This window comes from Trichomycterus rosablanca, chromosome 10 (genome assembly GCF_030014385.1).
Source record: "Trichomycterus rosablanca isolate fTriRos1 chromosome 10, fTriRos1.hap1, whole genome shotgun sequence".
NCBI classification, from domain to species: domain Eukaryota; kingdom Metazoa; phylum Chordata; class Actinopteri; order Siluriformes; family Trichomycteridae; genus Trichomycterus; species Trichomycterus rosablanca.
Window position 1 is genome coordinate 21,303,546 of NC_085997.1, and position 19,218 is coordinate 21,322,763.

Here is a 19,218-nt window from a genome sequence, read left to right on the forward strand (position 1 = left end):
CTAGGTTTACATTCAACTATTAAGGTAGGCTACACTGTGTATTGTGGCTTCCATTCAATTCATGAGTGTAATTTAATGACTGCTGTGAAATGTAGATAAATATAAATTTATCGTGTGAGTGCTTGTGTTACTTCAGTACTTGAGTGAATCGCCCTGAGCCGGATTCGAACTGAGGGCGTAGGAGTGAATGCACCTACGATTCTGAACACAAACACTAAATACTAGGAGCACTCAGATTCACTAGAGTAATACAGTATATCTCTAATACAGTGGTATCTTGTAACTCAACATCCCCTACACTCAAAATCTTTAAAAATCAACGCCCTTCGTCGAGAAATTTGTACCCTTAAACTCAACGTGTTCAGCTTTTTAAAAAATTGATTTATTTAAATTTTAAATTAACAATGAACAGCCGCTTTGTTCAGCGCTTTGTTTGAGCGGTGCAGTAAGACGTCATCAAAGTGTGAATATAAGACGAATCTGCATTTGTGTGGAATAATCATCAAATCCACTCTGAAAGCATCCACATGTATCTATGTTTAGCTGGATTTTTCTACTTTTTCATTTTTAAACTAGTGTTATAGCTCGAGTTGCTGGGAATTTGTAAGAAGCAGTTTTACCTAAAACACTTCTAAAATGCTTATCAATAAAAAAAAGCTTGACTTAACGTGACTTAATGTATTAAAAGAACGACATACAAACGCTAAACCTTTCTTTTTTATTTCTGCTTAAGTTCTGTCCACTAATAAGTTTCTCACTCGTTGTTTTAGTACAAGAATTCACGTTAAGCTTTGTGCACCGCCACACTCCGTAGGAAATAACGGCACAGCCAGTGCAAAAGCTATTGTTCCGCTTCTCATGTGAATGTGTCTTTACTGAACGGAATACGGTATTCCAAAATCAAGCATCTTCACAATTAAGAAACACAAGGAAACAATAAAGAAGTAAAGATCAAGTTTATTGTATTTTTATTTATTTTTAACTGATTTCAATTGTATTTCAGTGTCAAAAACAACCCCATTATTTTACATAAGCCTAAATTATATGCAGTTCCACAGGACCATGGAACACATTAACAGGTTTCCCAAACATCCTATAAAAAATACCTTAAAACTTGACGTCTTTTAAATTCAATGCCACTCCCAGAACCAATTGACGTTGAGTTTCAAGGTACCACTGTACTAAGCAAAAGATTAGGCTTCAGGAGAGTCCAAAAACAAGTGTAATCGCATGCATGGTTAGTAAATCTAATTATAGTTTTCTCTAAATCTAAGTGAACGTAAACAGCCTCCTAATCCTCCCCGGTAACACTGCTCACGTTAAAAATTAATTATGTGATTCTTTAAAGTTCTGTGCAGAAAGTGTTCTTTTAGTTTCTTTTCTCTTTCTCTGAAATAGTGTTTAGCATACCATTTAGCAAACTGGCTCAGTCAACGAGTATCAGAGACACAGCATCGCACGCTCGCACACTTACTATAAAGTAGTGCCGAGTCTAGGTGAGACCAATACTCAGTGATGAGCGCAGTGCATGGTGGGCAATGCAGAAGTTCTATAATTACAGTGCACTGTTTGATGCTTCCTCTTTGCCACTGTAACAGCAGAAGCTGTTCACCTTGTTACTGTATATATGTCATTATGTGTGTGGGTGTGTGTGAGTGTGCACCCCTAAATATATATAAATGTGTGTATATATATATATATATACAGTGTATCACAAAAGTGAGTACATCCCTCACATTTCTGCAAATATTTTATTATATCTTTTCATGGGACAACACTATAGACATGAAACTTGGATATAACTTAGAGTAGTCAGTGTACAGCTTGTATAGCAGTGTAGATTTACTGTCTTCTGAAAATAACTCAACACACAGCCATTAATGTCTAAATGGCTGGCAACATAAGTGAGTACACCCCACAGTGAACATGTCCAAATTGTGCCCAAAGTGTCAATATTTTGTGTGACCACCATTATTATCCAGCACTGCCTTAACCCTCCTGGGCATGGAATTCACCAGAGCTGCACAGGTTGCTACTGGAATCCTCTTCCACTCCTCCATGATGACATCACGGAGCTGTTGGATGTTAGACACCTTGAACTCCTCCACCTTCCACTTGAGGATGCGCCACAGGTGCTCAATTGGGTTTAGTCCATCACCTTTACCTTCAGCTTCCTCAGCAAGGCAGTTGTCATCTTGGAGGTTGTGTTTGGGGTCGTTATCCTGTTGGAAAACTGCCATGAGGCCCAGTTTTCGAAGGGAGGGGATCATGCTCTGTTTCAGAATGTCACAGTACATGTTGGAATTCATGTTTCCCTCAATGAACTGCAGCTCCCCAGTGCCAGCAACACTCATGCAGCCCAAGACCATGATGCTACCACCACCATGCTTGACTGTAGGCAAGATACAGTTGTCTTGGTACTTCTCACCAGGGCGCCGCCACACATGCTGGACACCATCTGAGCCAAACAAGTTTATCTTGGTCTCGTCAGACCACAGGGCATTCCAGTAATCCATGTTCTTGGACTGCTTGTCTTCAGCAAACTGTTTGCGGGCTTTCTTGTGCGTCAGCTTCCTTCTGGGATGACGACCATGCAGACCGAGTTGATGCAGTGTGCGGCGTATGGTCTGAGCACTGACAGGCTGACCTCCCACGTCTTCAACCTCTGCAGCAATGCTGGCAGCACTCATGTGTCTATTTTTTAAAGCCAACCTCTGGATATGACGCCGAACGCGTGGACTCAACTTCTTTGGTCGACCCTGGCGAAGCCTGTTCCGAGTGGAACCTGTCCTGGAAAACCGCTGTATGACCTTGGCCACCATGCTGTAGCTCAGTTTCAGGGTGTTAGCAATCTTCTTATAGCCCAGGCCATCTTTGTGGAGAGCAACAATTCTATTTCTCACATCCTCAGAGAGTTCTTTGCCATGAGGTGCCATGTTGAATATCCAGTGGCCAGTATGAGAGAATTGTACCCAAAACACCAAATTTAACAGCCCTGCTCCCCATTTACACCTGGGACCTTGACACATGACACCAGGGAGGGACAACGACACATTTGGGCACAATTTGGACATGTTCACTGTGGGGTGTACTCACTTATGTTGCCAGCCATTTAGACATTAATGGCTGTGTGTTGAGTTATTTTCAGAAGACAGTAAATCTACACTGCTATACAAGCTGTACACTGACTACTCTAAGTTATATCCAAGTTTCATGTCTATAGTGTTGTCCCATGAAAAGATATAATGAAATATTTGCAGAAATGTGAGGGGTGTACTCACTTTTGTGATACACTGTATATGTATATACCGATCAACCATAACCTTAAAACCACCTCCTTGTTTCTACACACATTGTTTATTTTATCAGCTCCACTTACCATATACAAGCACTTTGTAGTTCTACAATTACTGACTGTAGTCCATTTGTTTCTTTACAACTACAGAGTAGGTATTATTTGGGTGGTGGATCATTCTCAACACTGCAGTGACACTGACATGGTGGTGGTGTGTTAGTGTGTGTTGTGCTGGTATGAGTGGATCAGACACAGCAATGCTGATGGAGTTTTCAAACACCTCACTGTCACTGCTGGACTGAGAATAGTCCACCAACAAAAACTAAATCCAGCCAACAGCGCCCCGTGGGCAGCGTCCTGTGACCACTGATGAAGGTCTAGAAGATGACCAACTCAAACAGCAGCAATAGATGAACGATCGTCTCTGACTTTACATCTAAGGTGGACCAACTAAGTAGGAGTGTCTAATAGAGTGGACAGTGAGTGGACACGGTATTTAAAGACTTCAGCAGCACTGCTGTGTCTGATCCACTCATACCAGCACAACACACACTAACACACCACCACCATGTCAGTGTCACTGCAGTGCTGAGAATGATCCACCACCCAAATAATACCTGCTCTGTGGTGGTCCTGTGGGGGTTCTGACCATTAAAGAACAGGGTGAAAGCAGGCATGTGTGTTTTTTTAAAGCGGGCTTAATGGCTTGAATAAGGTGTGGAATAAGTTTTTAAGTTACAGTTTTTAAGTTTTACTTTGCGTTTGATGTGGTGAACCTTTCCTGTGCATGTTTCGATAGCGAGAATGGTCTGTGTTTTGAGATCGAGCCACTTCTTTGGGCTTTTGAAGTAACTAAATAAAGAGTGCTGCCTCCTGCAGTTTGAAAAGACATTATTAAGAGTCTTATTAAGAATTCATGAACAATATATAATTGCAGGCCATCAAAGGGATGTTGGTAACCTTTTGGTAGTACAGAAATACCATCAGGACCTGGTTATACTTCATCCACGATGCTGCAAAAAGCTAAGTATTTTTCACAGCAGGTGTCTCAAAGTTATGTTAATAAATCTAACTATAGTTTTCCCTAACTTTAAGTGAATGTGAACAGCCACCGAATCACCTCGGTTATGCTGCTCAGGTCTCTTAAAGTTGTAATCGCCAACAATGACTTTACAATAAAGTATTAATTACTTTAATTGTACCCCCCCTCCCATAATTTGTTTTTTTAATAAATATATGTTCATTTCTGATATGTGCACTGAAAATATACTACACAAGTAAATATGTTTCTCCTTACAATGCATTGCATGGTACCTACAAATAATAATACATCGTCATAAAACAGTTCTGCTTAAATAATACAAATTTGGTAAGACTGTATTGAATACACACAGCACTCCAAGCTTTTTAGGGATTTAAGGGTCTTAAGCTAAGTTAATGTTAAATAAAATTAGAGCTTTCGACAACAATAAATTAATGATATAAGTTGGTGTTTATTTTTAACAAAGCAGAATGTTCAGTCACAGATACCAATAATGCCAAGTTCACACTACATGACTGAATCTTTTGCACTCTGGAGTCTTTCAGTCGGTGTATATTTCACACTACACGACTGATCGGTGATAGGGGGTTTCACACTACATGATCTATTACCAACTGGAATCGCAGGCGAGCTTCTCTGATCTCCCAAACTATTTTTTTTTTATTTTTATTTTTTTATTTTATTTTTTTTTTTACAAAAACACGTGATAAACGACGAAAGGTTTAATGATACCACGTCCAAAAATGCACATCAACAAGTAGCGAGTGATCAAAGTGTTTGTGCGCTGATGTGCAGCGTAAAATCAAGAAGAAAAAATAAATGAATCTAAGTGGATTTGGCAACACGAACAGTATGGATTGTTCTACAGTAAGTTGGAGGTTAATTAATATTTTTGCAATGCAGTGTTGGTGTTATGTTTTGTAGAGGACGATCAAGTCAGAAATACTGTAAAACGTGTGTGTGCTGATGTATTCTGATATAAACTATATTACGCCCCTGTCCCACCTGTTTACGCTCCTCTCCTGCGTTTCCCCTCACCCCGTATCTTGCGTTCTCATTGGCTGTTCGACATAACACTCATTGCCAATCGTGCAACTCAGATCAGATATCTGACATGCTAGAAATCTCGATCCGGTCGCCGAGTGCTCAGCGAGCCGCTCAGACTGAGTTGTTGAGTAGTTCACACATAGCGATTGAGAGCTGAGTTTTGATCGACGAGCAAACGCCAAGTTGCTCCCGAGCCGGCAAATTTAGCGCTGACCAGTCGCCGAGCCAAAATCAGGGCAAAATTGTGTAGTGTGAACTAGGCATAAGTATCAAAAATTGTATAATTCCAGTGTTGCCAACTCCTCAGTAAGGAAGGTAGCTATTGGCTGCCCTAAAAGTCGCTAAATGACGTCATCGCCTAATTTGCATAAGTACTAGCACATGTTGATAGGTCTATCTCTTATAAATAGTGGTAGCACATCTCAATAGGTTTATATATTATTTTAAACTATAGGTAGCGAAAGATCCATTGATCTGTATCTCAGACATACAGTGTATCACAAAAGTGAGTACACCCCTCACATTTCTGCAGATATTTAAGTATATCTTTTCATGGGACAACACTGACAAAATGACACTTTGACACAATGAAAAGTAGTCTGTGTGCAGCTTATATAACGGTGTAAATTTATTCTTCCCTCAAAATAACTCAATATACAGCCATTAATGTCTAAACCACCGGCAACAAAAGTGAGTACACCCCTTAGTGAAAGTTCCTGAAGTGTCAATATTTTGTGTGGCCACCATTATTTCCCAGAACTGCCTTAACTCTCCTGGGCATGGAGTTTACCAGAGCTTCACAGGTTGCCACTGGAATGCTTTTCCACTCCTCCATGACGACATCACGGAGCTGGCGGATATTCGAGACTTTGCGCTCCTCCACCTTCCGCTTGAGGATGCCCCAAAGATGTTCTATTAGGTTTAGGTCTGGAGACATGCTTGGCCAGTCCATCACCTTTACCCTCAGCCTCTTCAATAAAGCAGTGGTCGTCTTAGAGGTGTGTTTGGGGTCATTATCATGCTGGAACACTGCCCTGCGACCCAGTTTCCGGAGGGAGGGGATCATGCTCTGCTTCAGTATTTCACAGTACATATTGGAGTTCATGTGTCCCTCAATGAAATGTAACTCCCCAACACCTGCTGCACTCATGCAGCCCCAGACCATGGCATTCCCACCACCATGCTTGACTGTAGGCATGACACACTTATCTTTGTACTTCTCACCTGATTGCCGCCACACATGCTTGAGACCATCTGAACCAAACAAATTAATCTTGGTCTCATCAGACCATAGGACATGGTTCCAGTAATCCATGTCCTTTGTTGACATGTCTTCAGCAAACTGTTTGCGGGCTTTCTTGTGTAGAGACTTCAGAAGAGGCTTCCTTCTGGGGTGACAGCCATGCAGACCAATTTGATGTAGTGTGCGGCGTATGGTCTGAGCACTGACAGGCTGACCCCCCACCTTTTCAATCTCTGCAGCAATGCTGACAGCACTCCTGCACCTATCTTTCAAAGACAGCAGTTGGATGTGACGCTGAGCACGTGCACTCAGCTTCTTTGGACGACCAACGCGAGGTCTGTTCTGAGTGGACCCTGCTCTTTTAAAAAGCTGGATGATCTTGGCCACTGTGCTGCAGCTCAGTTTCAGGGTGTTGGCAATCTTCTTGTAGCCTTGGCCATCTTCATGTAGCGCAACAATTCGTCTTTTATGATCCTCAGAGAGTTCTTTGCCATGAGGTGCCATGTTGGAACTTTCAGTGACCAGTATGAGAGAGTGTGAGAGCTGTACTACTAAATTGAACACACCTGCTCCCTATGCAAACCTGAGACCTAGTAACACTAACAAATCACATGACATTTTGGAGGGAAAATGACAAGCAGTGCTCAATTTGGACATTTAGGGGTGTAGTCTCTTAGGGGTGTACTCACTTTTGTTGCCGGTGGTTTAGACATTAATGGCTGTATATTGAGTTATTTTGAGGGAAGAATAAATTTACACTGTTATATAAGCTGCACACAAACTACTTTTCATTGTGTCAAAGTGTCATTTTGTCAGTGTTGTCCCATGAAAAGATATACTTAAATATCTGCAGAAATGTGAGGGGTGTACTCACTTTTGTGATACACTGTATATTTCAAATGTATTTAGTAGGATTTTAATTAAATTAAATTTAATATTAGCCAATATACAAAACATTTTGTAGTAAATAATATATTAACCCTATAAGGAATATCTTCTAGAGTCTTCAAAAGTCCAATAACACCAGAAAAAGTCGCTAGATTTGTTGCTAGTCGCTTAAAAAAAAAAAAAAAAAAAGTCGCTAGAGGGGTCTGAAAACACGCTAAATATAGTTGGCAATGCTGTAAAATTCCCTGAGCTGCCAAGATATACAGGTACATGATCTTACATCTTGTATCATCTTGCTATGATACAAAATAGCTCACTAATACGATGAGGAAAGAGAGATGGTGAAAATAAAATGCCAAAAAGTGATCCTATTGTTTGTATATAGCATTGGAAAGCCATTATTTAATTTTCCATCTATGTACTGTATGACTTCAGGTTAACAGTGTTCTCTTTTTTAATTTATTAAAAAAAATATTAGTACAGCGGATAATTGCACCATCTAGTGGATGTTATAGTGTAACCATATTCGCTGTCTCAAAAGCACAGAGATAAAGCTGTTAAAGCTCTATTTAAAATCCAGCTTGGAATTAATACATATTTAAAATATACTAATGTACAGATTATACTAATACTCAGGTTGATTGATTTATTTTGTTTCCTTAGTAACTGCTCCGTCCTGATCAGGATTGTGGTGGGTCGATATCACACTTATTTAAATGTCATTGCACTACACAATGACCTGTTCAATATATCATCATGTCTGGGATAAATTTAGAGTAGCCAAACCACTTTTTGCATGTTTCTGGGAGGCGGCAGAAAACTGAACCACCCAGGAAAGAAATCATATCAAATTCCTCACAGTGACTACATTTGAGTTTTAAACCCGAATGCCCAGGACCTGCTGCCACAGATAGAGCAAGGGTAAGCAAGTAGTAAATGTTTGTATTTTATGCAGTGCATATACAGATAATGGGGCGGCACGGTGGCTCAGTGGGTAGCACTGCCACCTCACAGCAAGGAGGTCCTGGGTGTTCCATCTTCAGGTGGGGCAGTCTGGGTCCTTTCTGTGTGGAGTTTGCATGTTCTCCCTGTGTCTGCATGGGTTTCCAATGGGAGCTCAGGTTTCCTCCCACAGTCCAAAGACATGCAGTCAGGTGAATTGGAGATACAAAATTGTCAATGACTGCTTGACATGTTTGACTACCATTTCTGTCATGAATGTAACCAAGGTGTGTAAAACATGACATTAAAATCCTAATAAATACATAATAAATAACATATACAGACAAAAATATTCCCATTTGACTTTTTTGACTTTGTAACTCTCAAAAAAAAAAAAGGATAAACAAACCGTAACTTGACAATTGCAGCTTTATACCATCTATAGTAAGAAATTGTTTTTTAAGTTTACAAAGGTGCCTCTGAGGGACAAACACTGTTTAAATTTTCCTCTGATTTGTTCCAGTATACTATTGCATAAATGTCTTTTTTTTATATCTATGATGCTGTAGTCCCATATGCAAAGGAGCAGTACTCTATTGGAAACGTGTTTATCAATTAATTAATTAATTTATTTATTTATTAGCTTTGTGGGGTGTATGGATTAAGATAATTGTGGTGCAGTTTATTGTGTACAGTTGTAGCCTAGCGGTTAAGGTACTGGACTAGTAATCAAAAGGTCGCTAGTTCAAGCCCCACCACTGCCAGGTTGTCACTGTTAGGCCTTTGAGTAAGGCCCTTAACCCTCTATTGCTCAGAATGAATACTGACACACTACTGTAAGTCGCTTTGAATAAAGGCGTCTGCTAAATGTAAACTAACTTGATAGTGACATGGTACTGTGTTTAGGGCAGTTGTAGCCTAGCGGTCAAGGTACTGGACTAGTAATCAAAAGGTCGCTGGTTCAAGCCCCACTACTGTCAGGTTGCCATTGTTGAGCCCTTGAGTGAGGCCCTTAACCCTCAATTGCTTAGATGACATACTGGCACAGTACTGTAAATCGCTTTGGATAAATGCGTCTGCTAAATGCTGAAAATGTAAAATTGTGTATTGTTTACTGGATAACTGTTGTTTCTGCTGTTGTCAGTTGTTTCCACTGCTATTTTAAAGAAACTGTTGGCTTCTTTCTTACTTTATTATCAATAGTCTACGATAATGTTGCTTGGAGCACCTGTCCGGGTACGATTTGTGGTTCAATTAACCTTTCACTTGTTTTTGTTATGGCTTTGTAAATAATTTAATTTAACCCTTACATAAATCCATATTAATTGTCATTTATTTTTGTTTATGTTTAAAATATTTGTCTAGATCTGGTATTTGTTCACATTTATAAGTACAAAGTCATTGTGAGTAAATGTAAAGTGACTATTTAGTATTTGGAATATTCACAACATCATGAAATAATGCCAAAGATGATGTTTCTATAAGTAGCTTGTCCAGTATTTACAGGTAAATTATTACATTTTTAAGTTTTTAGCAGGTCTTAATTTTGACCTTGAACTTAAGTATGTTTTCACAATAATTCTGTAAATTTCTATGTATAGAATGTGAAATACATTTTCTTATATTTATTTTAATATTTTATAAACAGTTTTCAGTGTATAACCAAATTTATTTTACAATCAAAAAATTTTTTGTAGTTTGCTTTAAACTTTATTATCTGTTCCCCAAAAAGGAAAAAAGAAAGGAACACAGTGAAGCCATTAGAGAGTTATGATCTGTCTGAAATATCTGATAAACTGGTGACAAACTGCACCAATAACCTGGGTTGACAGCTTTTTAATGGATCTGGCAGACTGCTGGCACTGAGCTTCACCACAAACATATTATTGTTTGGTTGGAAGATGGAACAGACATTTCTGGTGACAGGTTTCTTTTTACATATCCTGTACCGAAATCTTCTTATAATCATTTGATTTCCAAAATTGAATTCAATATAAAACCTGATTGTTTTTTTAATGTCTGATTTTAAGCAGTTCTGTTCCAGAGTGGACTTATATTTCCTCCACAGTGAAGTCAAATATTAATATTATAATTTAATGATACATTATTAGTATAGCTAAATTCCAGATTTACGTATTAGAAATGACAATGACATGCTCATATGCTCCACAGACACATTTTGCTATGTCTAAAGTAAGGAAAGGTCAATCAGGTATCAGCTTTCTGCCAATTTATTAGCGACTCCTGGTGTCTCGAGGAGCCTGCACAAGTGGTGAAGGAATACTGCAGTCTAGTGCAGTGGTCCCCAACCACCGGGCCACGGACTGGGTAATTTATTACCGGGCCGCAAAATCTATAAATTGCTAAAAAAGCAATGAAAACACCGTTTCAATTTCCAACACATTTCAGGTGTTATTGTCTCCTATCACCCCTAGGTGGGAGCAGCGTTTCATTGCAGAGAAAAAAAAGCTCATTTGTGAGTAGTATTGTTATTGTATTTTAAATCCTCCTACCTCCGCAGGTCCGTAAAATTATATCTTATATGAAACCGGTCTGTGGTGCAAAAAAGGTTGGGGACTGCTGGTCTAGCGTGTTCCTCTGCATGTTATAGCTCTATACTGGTGCTGGTCATAAAATTAGAAGATCATGAAAAGGTTGATTTATTTCAGTAATTCCATTCAAAAAGTGAAACTTGTATATTATATTCATTTATTACACACAGACTGATATATTTCAAATGTTTATTTCTTTTAATGTTGATGATTATAACTGACAACTAATGAATGTGGGGGAGTCCACTGTCTGGGAAGAGTTGGGCATGTCTAAATTTAAATTTACACAATTTGGGCCAAACATGGTGAATGAGTTTATTAAATCAGAATTGTAAATAATTTAGGTGATTTAGGTAGTGATTTTACCATTTACCATGCATATTATTATGGAAAGATTAAAAGACATAATGATATAAATAAGTGATTCTAATACTTCTCCGTTATGGCAAGACTACTAAAAGCACATGCACACACACACACAAACACACACACAAACACAAACTCACAAACACATTTCTATCTTGTCAAGAAAATTGCTTTTCTCCATCAAGGTCAGCCAAAGGTCCTAGCTGTATATGGGACCCCAGCGGGAATGAGTATAGATCTTTTTCTTCTTTTAAGCTACCTTTAGCCACCACAAGCTCATATCACGGATCAAATCTATAAAAGTTCATTCCTCACTCATGCCCCCGCTGCACCACACACACTCCGAATCAAACAGCATCACAGATGTAAGTAATCAAGTTCACCAGTGCATGTCTTATAGAATAACCTCAGCTTCTATGTAAAATTCTTATTCTCACCAGGGTGACATTAGGTGCAGTCTGTAGCTAAAGCAAGGAGTTTGCATAATGGATTTATATATTAACCATTCATACAGCAAAAAAGCAGTGCCAGCAAACCATTAAATGCAAGGCCAAACATAGGTCTTCTTAATGCCAACTCAGAACTATGAGTTCATAACTGTATATTTGATTTTTTGCTAAATGGGTACCCCTCCTTCCCAAAGGCATGTGTTTTGTACTTTAAGTAGTTATATGGTTATATTTTACTTGGAAAAGTTCATCAAGTAATGTAAGGTACATATGTGTATTATATTCTGTAAATGATATTAAAGTAGAATATGTGTACTTGTAATTCAGCCTCATTGATCAGTCACAAGACACTGTGCATGCAATTTATTAGGGTGGTGCATTGGTTAGAATTGCATAGATTTGATTTTCTGGCTGTGTGGCCAGGGTCCTTTTTGTGTGGGCTTTGCATGTTCTTCCTGTGTCCGCGTAAATTTCCTCCAGGTACTCTGGTTTCCTCTGACAAGTCCAAAGACATGCAGTATTCGGACTTGTGGGAGGAAATGTAAGTGTGTGTGTGTTTGTCCTGTGATGTACTGGTAACTGGTAACCCACCATGACCCTGGCCAAGATAAAGCAGTGGTAAAACAGACAATGAGTGATAAATGACTGAATGAATAAATTAATGAAATGTATCAGCATAAACCATCTGGGCACATCAGAACATCATATAATAAATAATGTGCTAAATTAGTTTGGTACTTACAAACATGATAATATCTACTGTGTCTGTATGTCTATCTATCTACAGTATATTTGATTTGTCTTAATGTTTATGTGAATCTGCCCTATTTATTTATTTATTTATAAATGTGTTTTTGCGCCAGGTGATGAAACAGAGGTGCTTGTTTTGCAATTTTTGCCTTTGTTTATAGTGTAACTGTTGTTTTTGCTGTTTTCAGTCTGTCCAGCAGCTCTTGACTACTGTCTTCTGACTTACCTTTATTATTTAGGGTTAAAAATAGCAGTTTTACTTACATTGTACATTACATTGTTGTTCCAAATGGCTGTATTTTCAACCCCCTTTAGATTTAGCTATTCAAAGTTTGTACCCCTTGAAAGGGTTAGGACATTTACTTGGAAATAAGCCTTATCTAGAAGGAGCATGCGTACTAAATCTAACTTTAAGACACTATTATAAATACAGGACAGTGGTAACGTAGTGGTTACGGTACTGAAGTGGTGATCAGAAAGTTGCTGGTTCAGTACATTACAGTGTTTTTTTACTGAGCTTTCTCCATATGACCACATGGTGTCAGTATTACAATAGCACATGATGTACTTGCCTGAGCCTACTCATCTGATACTTCCTTCATGTATATACTAGTTATTTCTCACCTTTTATTTGTGTATTATTTAATTTTAAGAAATGACTTGAGCAACACTGGCACTGCTTTTGGGCTCTACACATACACAAAAGTGGGATATAAAACCGCTAATAATTTAGTTTAGTCGTTTTATCCACACCCAGTAGCGGATAGATGGATGGATGAATGGATGGATAGACTAACAGTACTAGGACAGTATACAGTCTAAGCAATTAGGGGTTAAGGGCCTTGCTCAAGGGCCCAACAGTGGCAACCTGGCAGTTGTCGGGCTTGAACCATTGACCTTTCTATTACTAGTCCAGTTCCTTAACCACTGGGCTACAATCTGTCCCCAGGTAAATAATAACAATATGTAGTATAGTCTTTATAAACAGAGTGCTAGAACATGCTTCATGAGTCTGTCCTGATAGTAGTTTAGTGTTCAGTGTCCCGAGCTAGTGAAGCATTATACAGCGTGATCGCTGCTGGTATAAGCGATCTCTTGTACCGTTCCTTTAAATGTTCCTTTAGATGTATATAATCAAGCGTCAGTGTAACAAACACTTATCTGGTGTGCAGTTAACTGTCGTTGATCAGTTATTAAGCCTTTAATATTGTCCAGTGTGTTTATCAGCTAGCAATCACAAGGTTTACATGTCACCAAGACATGTTGCAAGTCCAGTTATTAGAACAGAGTATGAAAAGTAAAAGATGCATAAAATCACACCATTTAAACATAAAGTTACACCCTTTTGTATTCCAGTATGACTGTGTCTGTGTGCACAAAATGATTTCCATAAAAATATAGTTTGATAAGTTTTATATAAAAAAAAACTTGAGTGGACTGCACAGAGCCATTAGGACTATTCTGACATTTGGAATGTTGATCACCATGGGTTTCTGACCTCACAGGGCAATATTGCTTTTGAAACGTAACAAATTAAACAAAATAGCTAAATTATTATTCATTTATTAATTTATGCAATTTCTCCCCTTTTCTCTTGATTTTAGCTTAGCCAGTTGGTCTTCCACTGCTGGGGATCCTATTGCATTCGCTTATTCTGCCCTTTTTTCCCCACACAGCAGACTCTGTGGCCATTTTTTGTCTGCTGCAGGCACTGCCAGTTGTGCCCGCTAGTTGTAGCCCAGCCGACCGGTAGCAGAGCTGGTGTGCTGTGCCACCTGGGTGCCTATTTCTAAATTATTTATTTGCATTATTGAATCTTGCTAACAATTTTAACTCGTTCAGAGCCACAAAATACAGTGTAACACCATTCACAAGGCAAAAATACCCTTCAAACAGGGCAGCAGTTTATCACAGAGCACTCACATGTCACTAACCACATTATAGGGGCAACCATACCAAGTTATTATTATTATTGATAGTTTCTTTTTATCAACCCCCCCCCCCCCCCCCCCCACACACACACACACAAACACAAACACACACAATTATTATTATTATTCTCCACAATGGGGAATAAAGGCACTGCTGTAGTTTGTGCAATGGAACCAGTAACATGAGTGCTTCTCATCAGTAACAGTATATAACTGATCTGCTTTTACTGCGAGAAATTCTATATCTATAATGTATTTTGTCAAAAAGTATAATACCCAATAATACCCGAAAATTATAATCATGGCTCTGGACATATACATTTTAAAATTATGTGCTCAATGTGTAAAATTAACCTTTATTCCATTCCTCCTTTTATAGATAATCCAGTCCTGTCCAGCAAAGTGTCCGTCAATGTTCAAGTGCTGGATGTTAATGAGTTTCCTCCAGAGTTGGCGATACCATACGAGACCTATGTGTGTGAAGGTGCTAAAGTAGGTCAGGTGAGTGTGCTTCAATGGCTCCAATGGTTTATTCTATACACACACACCCACACACAAAAAAAGAAGAGTGAAGAAACGTGCATCTTTTCCTGTCAAAAACATATTTGTCAGTCAAATTATTTGCATGTGTTAACACCTACCTGCTGTATGAGCAAAACAGCTATAATGTACTCAGTGCATCTGAATATAGTGAGCAAAACATTAGCACTTTACACACCATAACACTGATTAAATGTAGCATTAACTGTGTCTGGTTTCTGTCTGGATTCTGATTAATTAGCTCTAGCTGTTGGTGAATTTCTGGGGTATCTGATACATTTACGTAGCACACCGAGAAGATAAAGTACATGGCAGCGATCAAGTGCTGGAGCAGCATGGGCTGATGGGTGTTCATTATGGGTTAGTCATGTGTGCGTAAGTGATGCATTAGCGTGGTGCTAATTGTTTTGTTTTACATGCACTTGTGGTTCTCACAGTTATGTTGCAGCAGGTGATGTTGATAAAGAGGTGGAACAGTGTCTGAGCATGAACGCGTAGCAATGTACAAAACCTGAGATGAGGCTTACTGTTGCATGAAATGGTTGAAAAACAAAAAAAAATTAAATAATAAGGATGATAATAATAATAATAATAATAATAATAATAAACCAAGCTCAGGACAGAGTCTAATATCTTTTAGTAAAATTTTTATCTTAGATGTGTATTTACAGCAATAAGCAAATGCTTTTTTTTTTCTCATCCAAAGCATCTTAGAATTATGACAGAGTACCATACAAGTTTTAAAGCTAAATTTTGTCTCAATTAGATTAACCCTACATGTTTTAGATTGTAATTGTAACTACATTAAATCACTCATTTAATTTCTTTATACATAACATGTTATGATCCCCAAAATGATTTCGATTCCATAATCATGAATTTAATTCAACACAATAGTAATTGACACATGCACATTTTATCAAATATCTGCACAACCAGGGCTGGGCGGTATGATGGTATATTCGGTATATTGTCTTCAATTCCTCATACAGTATGGATTTTTCATATACTGCCATACCGTAACATAGTTCATTTTAACAGCTGTAGGCTTCAAAAGGCAGCAGATCATATAATATATAACGACATTACGAACATAGTAACAATCCACATATGCAAGAACGCGATTCCTCTATAGACAGTTGAGAAAAAGTGGATTTCAGGTCTTACGGGGCAGAAATACTTCATGTTAGTCGATCTTTCAACGTTATAAGCAAACTGGAATCGGAGCTATTTAAAGTCGTCCACTTTTCAGATGTCATTTTATTAGTTAAAGGGACAGTTAAGAGTAATTGCACAATACTTAAATATTAAACAAACAATAAAAATTGTATTTATTGCACCTGTTTCACGTGTACTGATTCCATCATATATTGTGTCATTTTGTGGGGCCAAGTAAAGCTTATAGTACTCAAAACCTTTATTACATACAGTGTATCACAAAAGTGAGTACACCCCTCACATTTCTGCAAATATTTTATTATATCTTTTCATGGGACAACACTATAGACATGAAACTTGGATATAACTTAGAGTAGTCAGTGTACAGCTTGTATAGCAGTGTAGATTTACTGTCTTCTGAAAATAACTCAACACACAGCCATTAATGTCTAAATAGCTGGCAACATAAGTGAGTACACCCCACAGTGAACATGTCCAAATTGTGCCCAAAGTGTCAATATTTTGTGTGACCACCATTATTATCCAGCACTGCCTTAACCCTCCTGGGCATGGAATTCACCAGAGCTGCACAGGTTGCTACTGGAATCCTCTTCCACTCCTCCATGATGACATCACGGAGCTGGTGGATGTTAGACACCTTGAACTCCTCCACCTTCCACTTAAGGATGCGCCACAGGTGCTCAATTGGGTTTAGTCCATCACCTTTACCTTCAGCTTCCTCAGCAAGGCAGTTGTCAACTTGGAGGTTGTGTTTGGGGTCGTTATCCTGTTGGAAAACTGCCATGAGGCCCAGTTTTCGAAGGGAGGGGATCATGCTCTGTTTCAGAATGTCACAGTACATGTTGGAATTCATGTTTCCCTCAATGAACCGCAGCTCCCCAGTGCCAGCAACACTCATGCAGCCCAAGACCATGATGCTACCACCACCATGCTTGACTGTAGGCAAGATACAGTTGTCTTGGTACTTCTCACCAGGGCGCCGCCACACATGCTGGACACCATCTGAGCCAAACAAGTTTATCTTGGTCTCGTCAGACCACAGGGCATTCCAGTAATCCATGTTCTTGGACTGCTTGTCTTCAGCAAACTGTTTGCGGGCTTTCTTGTGCGTCAGCTTCCTTCTGGGATGACGACCGTGCAGACCGAGTTGATGCAGTGTGCGGCGTATGGTCTGAGCACTGACAGGCTGACCTCCCACGTCTTCAACCTCTGCAGCAATGCTGGCAGCACTCGTGTCTATTTTTTAAAGCCAACCTCTGGATATGACGCCAAACACGTGGACTCAACTTCTTTGGTCGACCCTGGCGAAGCCTGTTCCGAGTGGAACCTGTCCTGGAAAACCGCTGTATGACCTTGGCCACCATGCTGTAGCTCAGTTTCAGGGTGTTAGCAATCTTCTTATAGCCCAGGCCATCTTTGTGGAGAGCAACAATTCTATTTCTCACATCCTCAGAGAGTTCTTTGCCATGAGGTGCCATGTTGAATATCCAGTGGCCAGTATGAGAGAATTGTACCCAAAACACCAAATTTAACAGCCCTGCTCCCCATTTACACCTGGGACCTTGACACCTGACACCAGGGAGGGACAATGACACATTTGGGCACAATTTGGACATGTTCACTGTGGGGTGTACTCACTTATGTTGCCAGCTATTTAGACATTAATGGCTGTGTGTTGAGTTATTTTCAGAAGACAATAAATCTACACTGCTATACAAGCTGTACACTGACTACTCTAAGTTATATCCAAGTTTCATGTCTATAGTGTTGTCCCATGAAAAGATATAATGAAATATTTGCAGAAATGTGAGGGGTGTACTCACTTTTGTGATACACTGTACATGGTGAAATTAAAACTTTATATTCTATGTACTTATGACAGTAGAATAAGCCACACTCTGTCATACAAAAAAAAAAAATAATACAGTGAAACCGTCAGAATCTTGAAAAAAAAATTTTGGCCATACTGCCCAGTCCTATCCACAACTATTATATCTTAAAAAACTGTGGTGTATTTACAGGTGATTCAGGTCATCAGTGCACAAGACCAGGACCTTCCAATGGTGGAACAAAAATTCTCCTTCAAACTGCCACCAGAAGAGATAAACAACAAGAACTTTACCATCAAAGATTTCAGAAGTAAGTCTCTTTATATACAGTATATACGTGTATATATATACAGTGTATCACAGAAGTGAGTACACCCCTCACATTTCTGCAGATATTTAAGTATATCTTTTCATGGGACAACACTGACAAAATGACACTTTGACACAATGAAAAGTAGTCTGTGTGCAGCTTATATAACAGTGTAAATTTATTCTTCCCTCAAAATAACTCAATATACAGCCATTAATGTCTAAACCACCGGCAACAAAAGTGAGTACACCCCTAAGAGACTACACCCCTAAATGTCCAAATTGAGCACTGCTTGTCATTTTCCCTCCAAAATGTCATGTGATTTGTTAGTGTTACTAGGTCTCAGGTGTGCATAGGGAGCAGGTGTGTTCAATTTAGTAGTACAGCTCTCACACTCTCTCATACTGGTCACTGAAAGTTCCAACATGGCACCTCATGGCAAAGAACTCTCTAAGCATCTTAAAAGACGAATTGTTGCGCTACATGAAGATGGCCAAGGCTACAAGAAGATTGCCAACACCCTGAAACTGAGCTGCAGCACAAGTGGCCAAAATCATCCAGCGTTTTAAAAGAGCAGGGTCCACTCAGAACAGACCTCGCGTTGGTCGTCCAAAGAAGCTGAGTGCACATGCTCAGCGTCACATCCAACTGCTGTCTTTGAAAGATAGGCGCAGGAGTGCTGTCAGCATTGCTGCAGAGATTGAAAAGGTGGGGGGTCAGCCTGTCAGTGCTCAGACCATACGCCGCACACTACATCAAATTGGTCTGCATGGCTGTCACCCCAGAAGGAAGCCTCTTCTGAAGTCTCTACACAAGAAAGCCCGCAAACAGTTTGCTGAAGACATGTCAACAAAG

The 19,218-nt window shown here is 39.2% G+C and overlaps 1 protein-coding gene across 1 annotated transcript in view; it reads left to right on the forward strand.

The window, feature by feature from the left end:
• The window catches only part of cdh12b (cadherin 12b), a 161,880-nt gene that overhangs the window by 128,613 nt on the left and 14,049 nt on the right, over positions 1–19,218 (forward strand). Inside the window, exons 8-9 of the mRNA XM_063002942.1 lie at positions 14,885–15,006; positions 18,246–18,363. Coding sequence (XP_062859012.1) covers positions 14,885–15,006; positions 18,246–18,363 — 240 coding nt within the window. The remainder of the gene's footprint in view (positions 1–14,884; positions 15,007–18,245; positions 18,364–19,218) is intronic.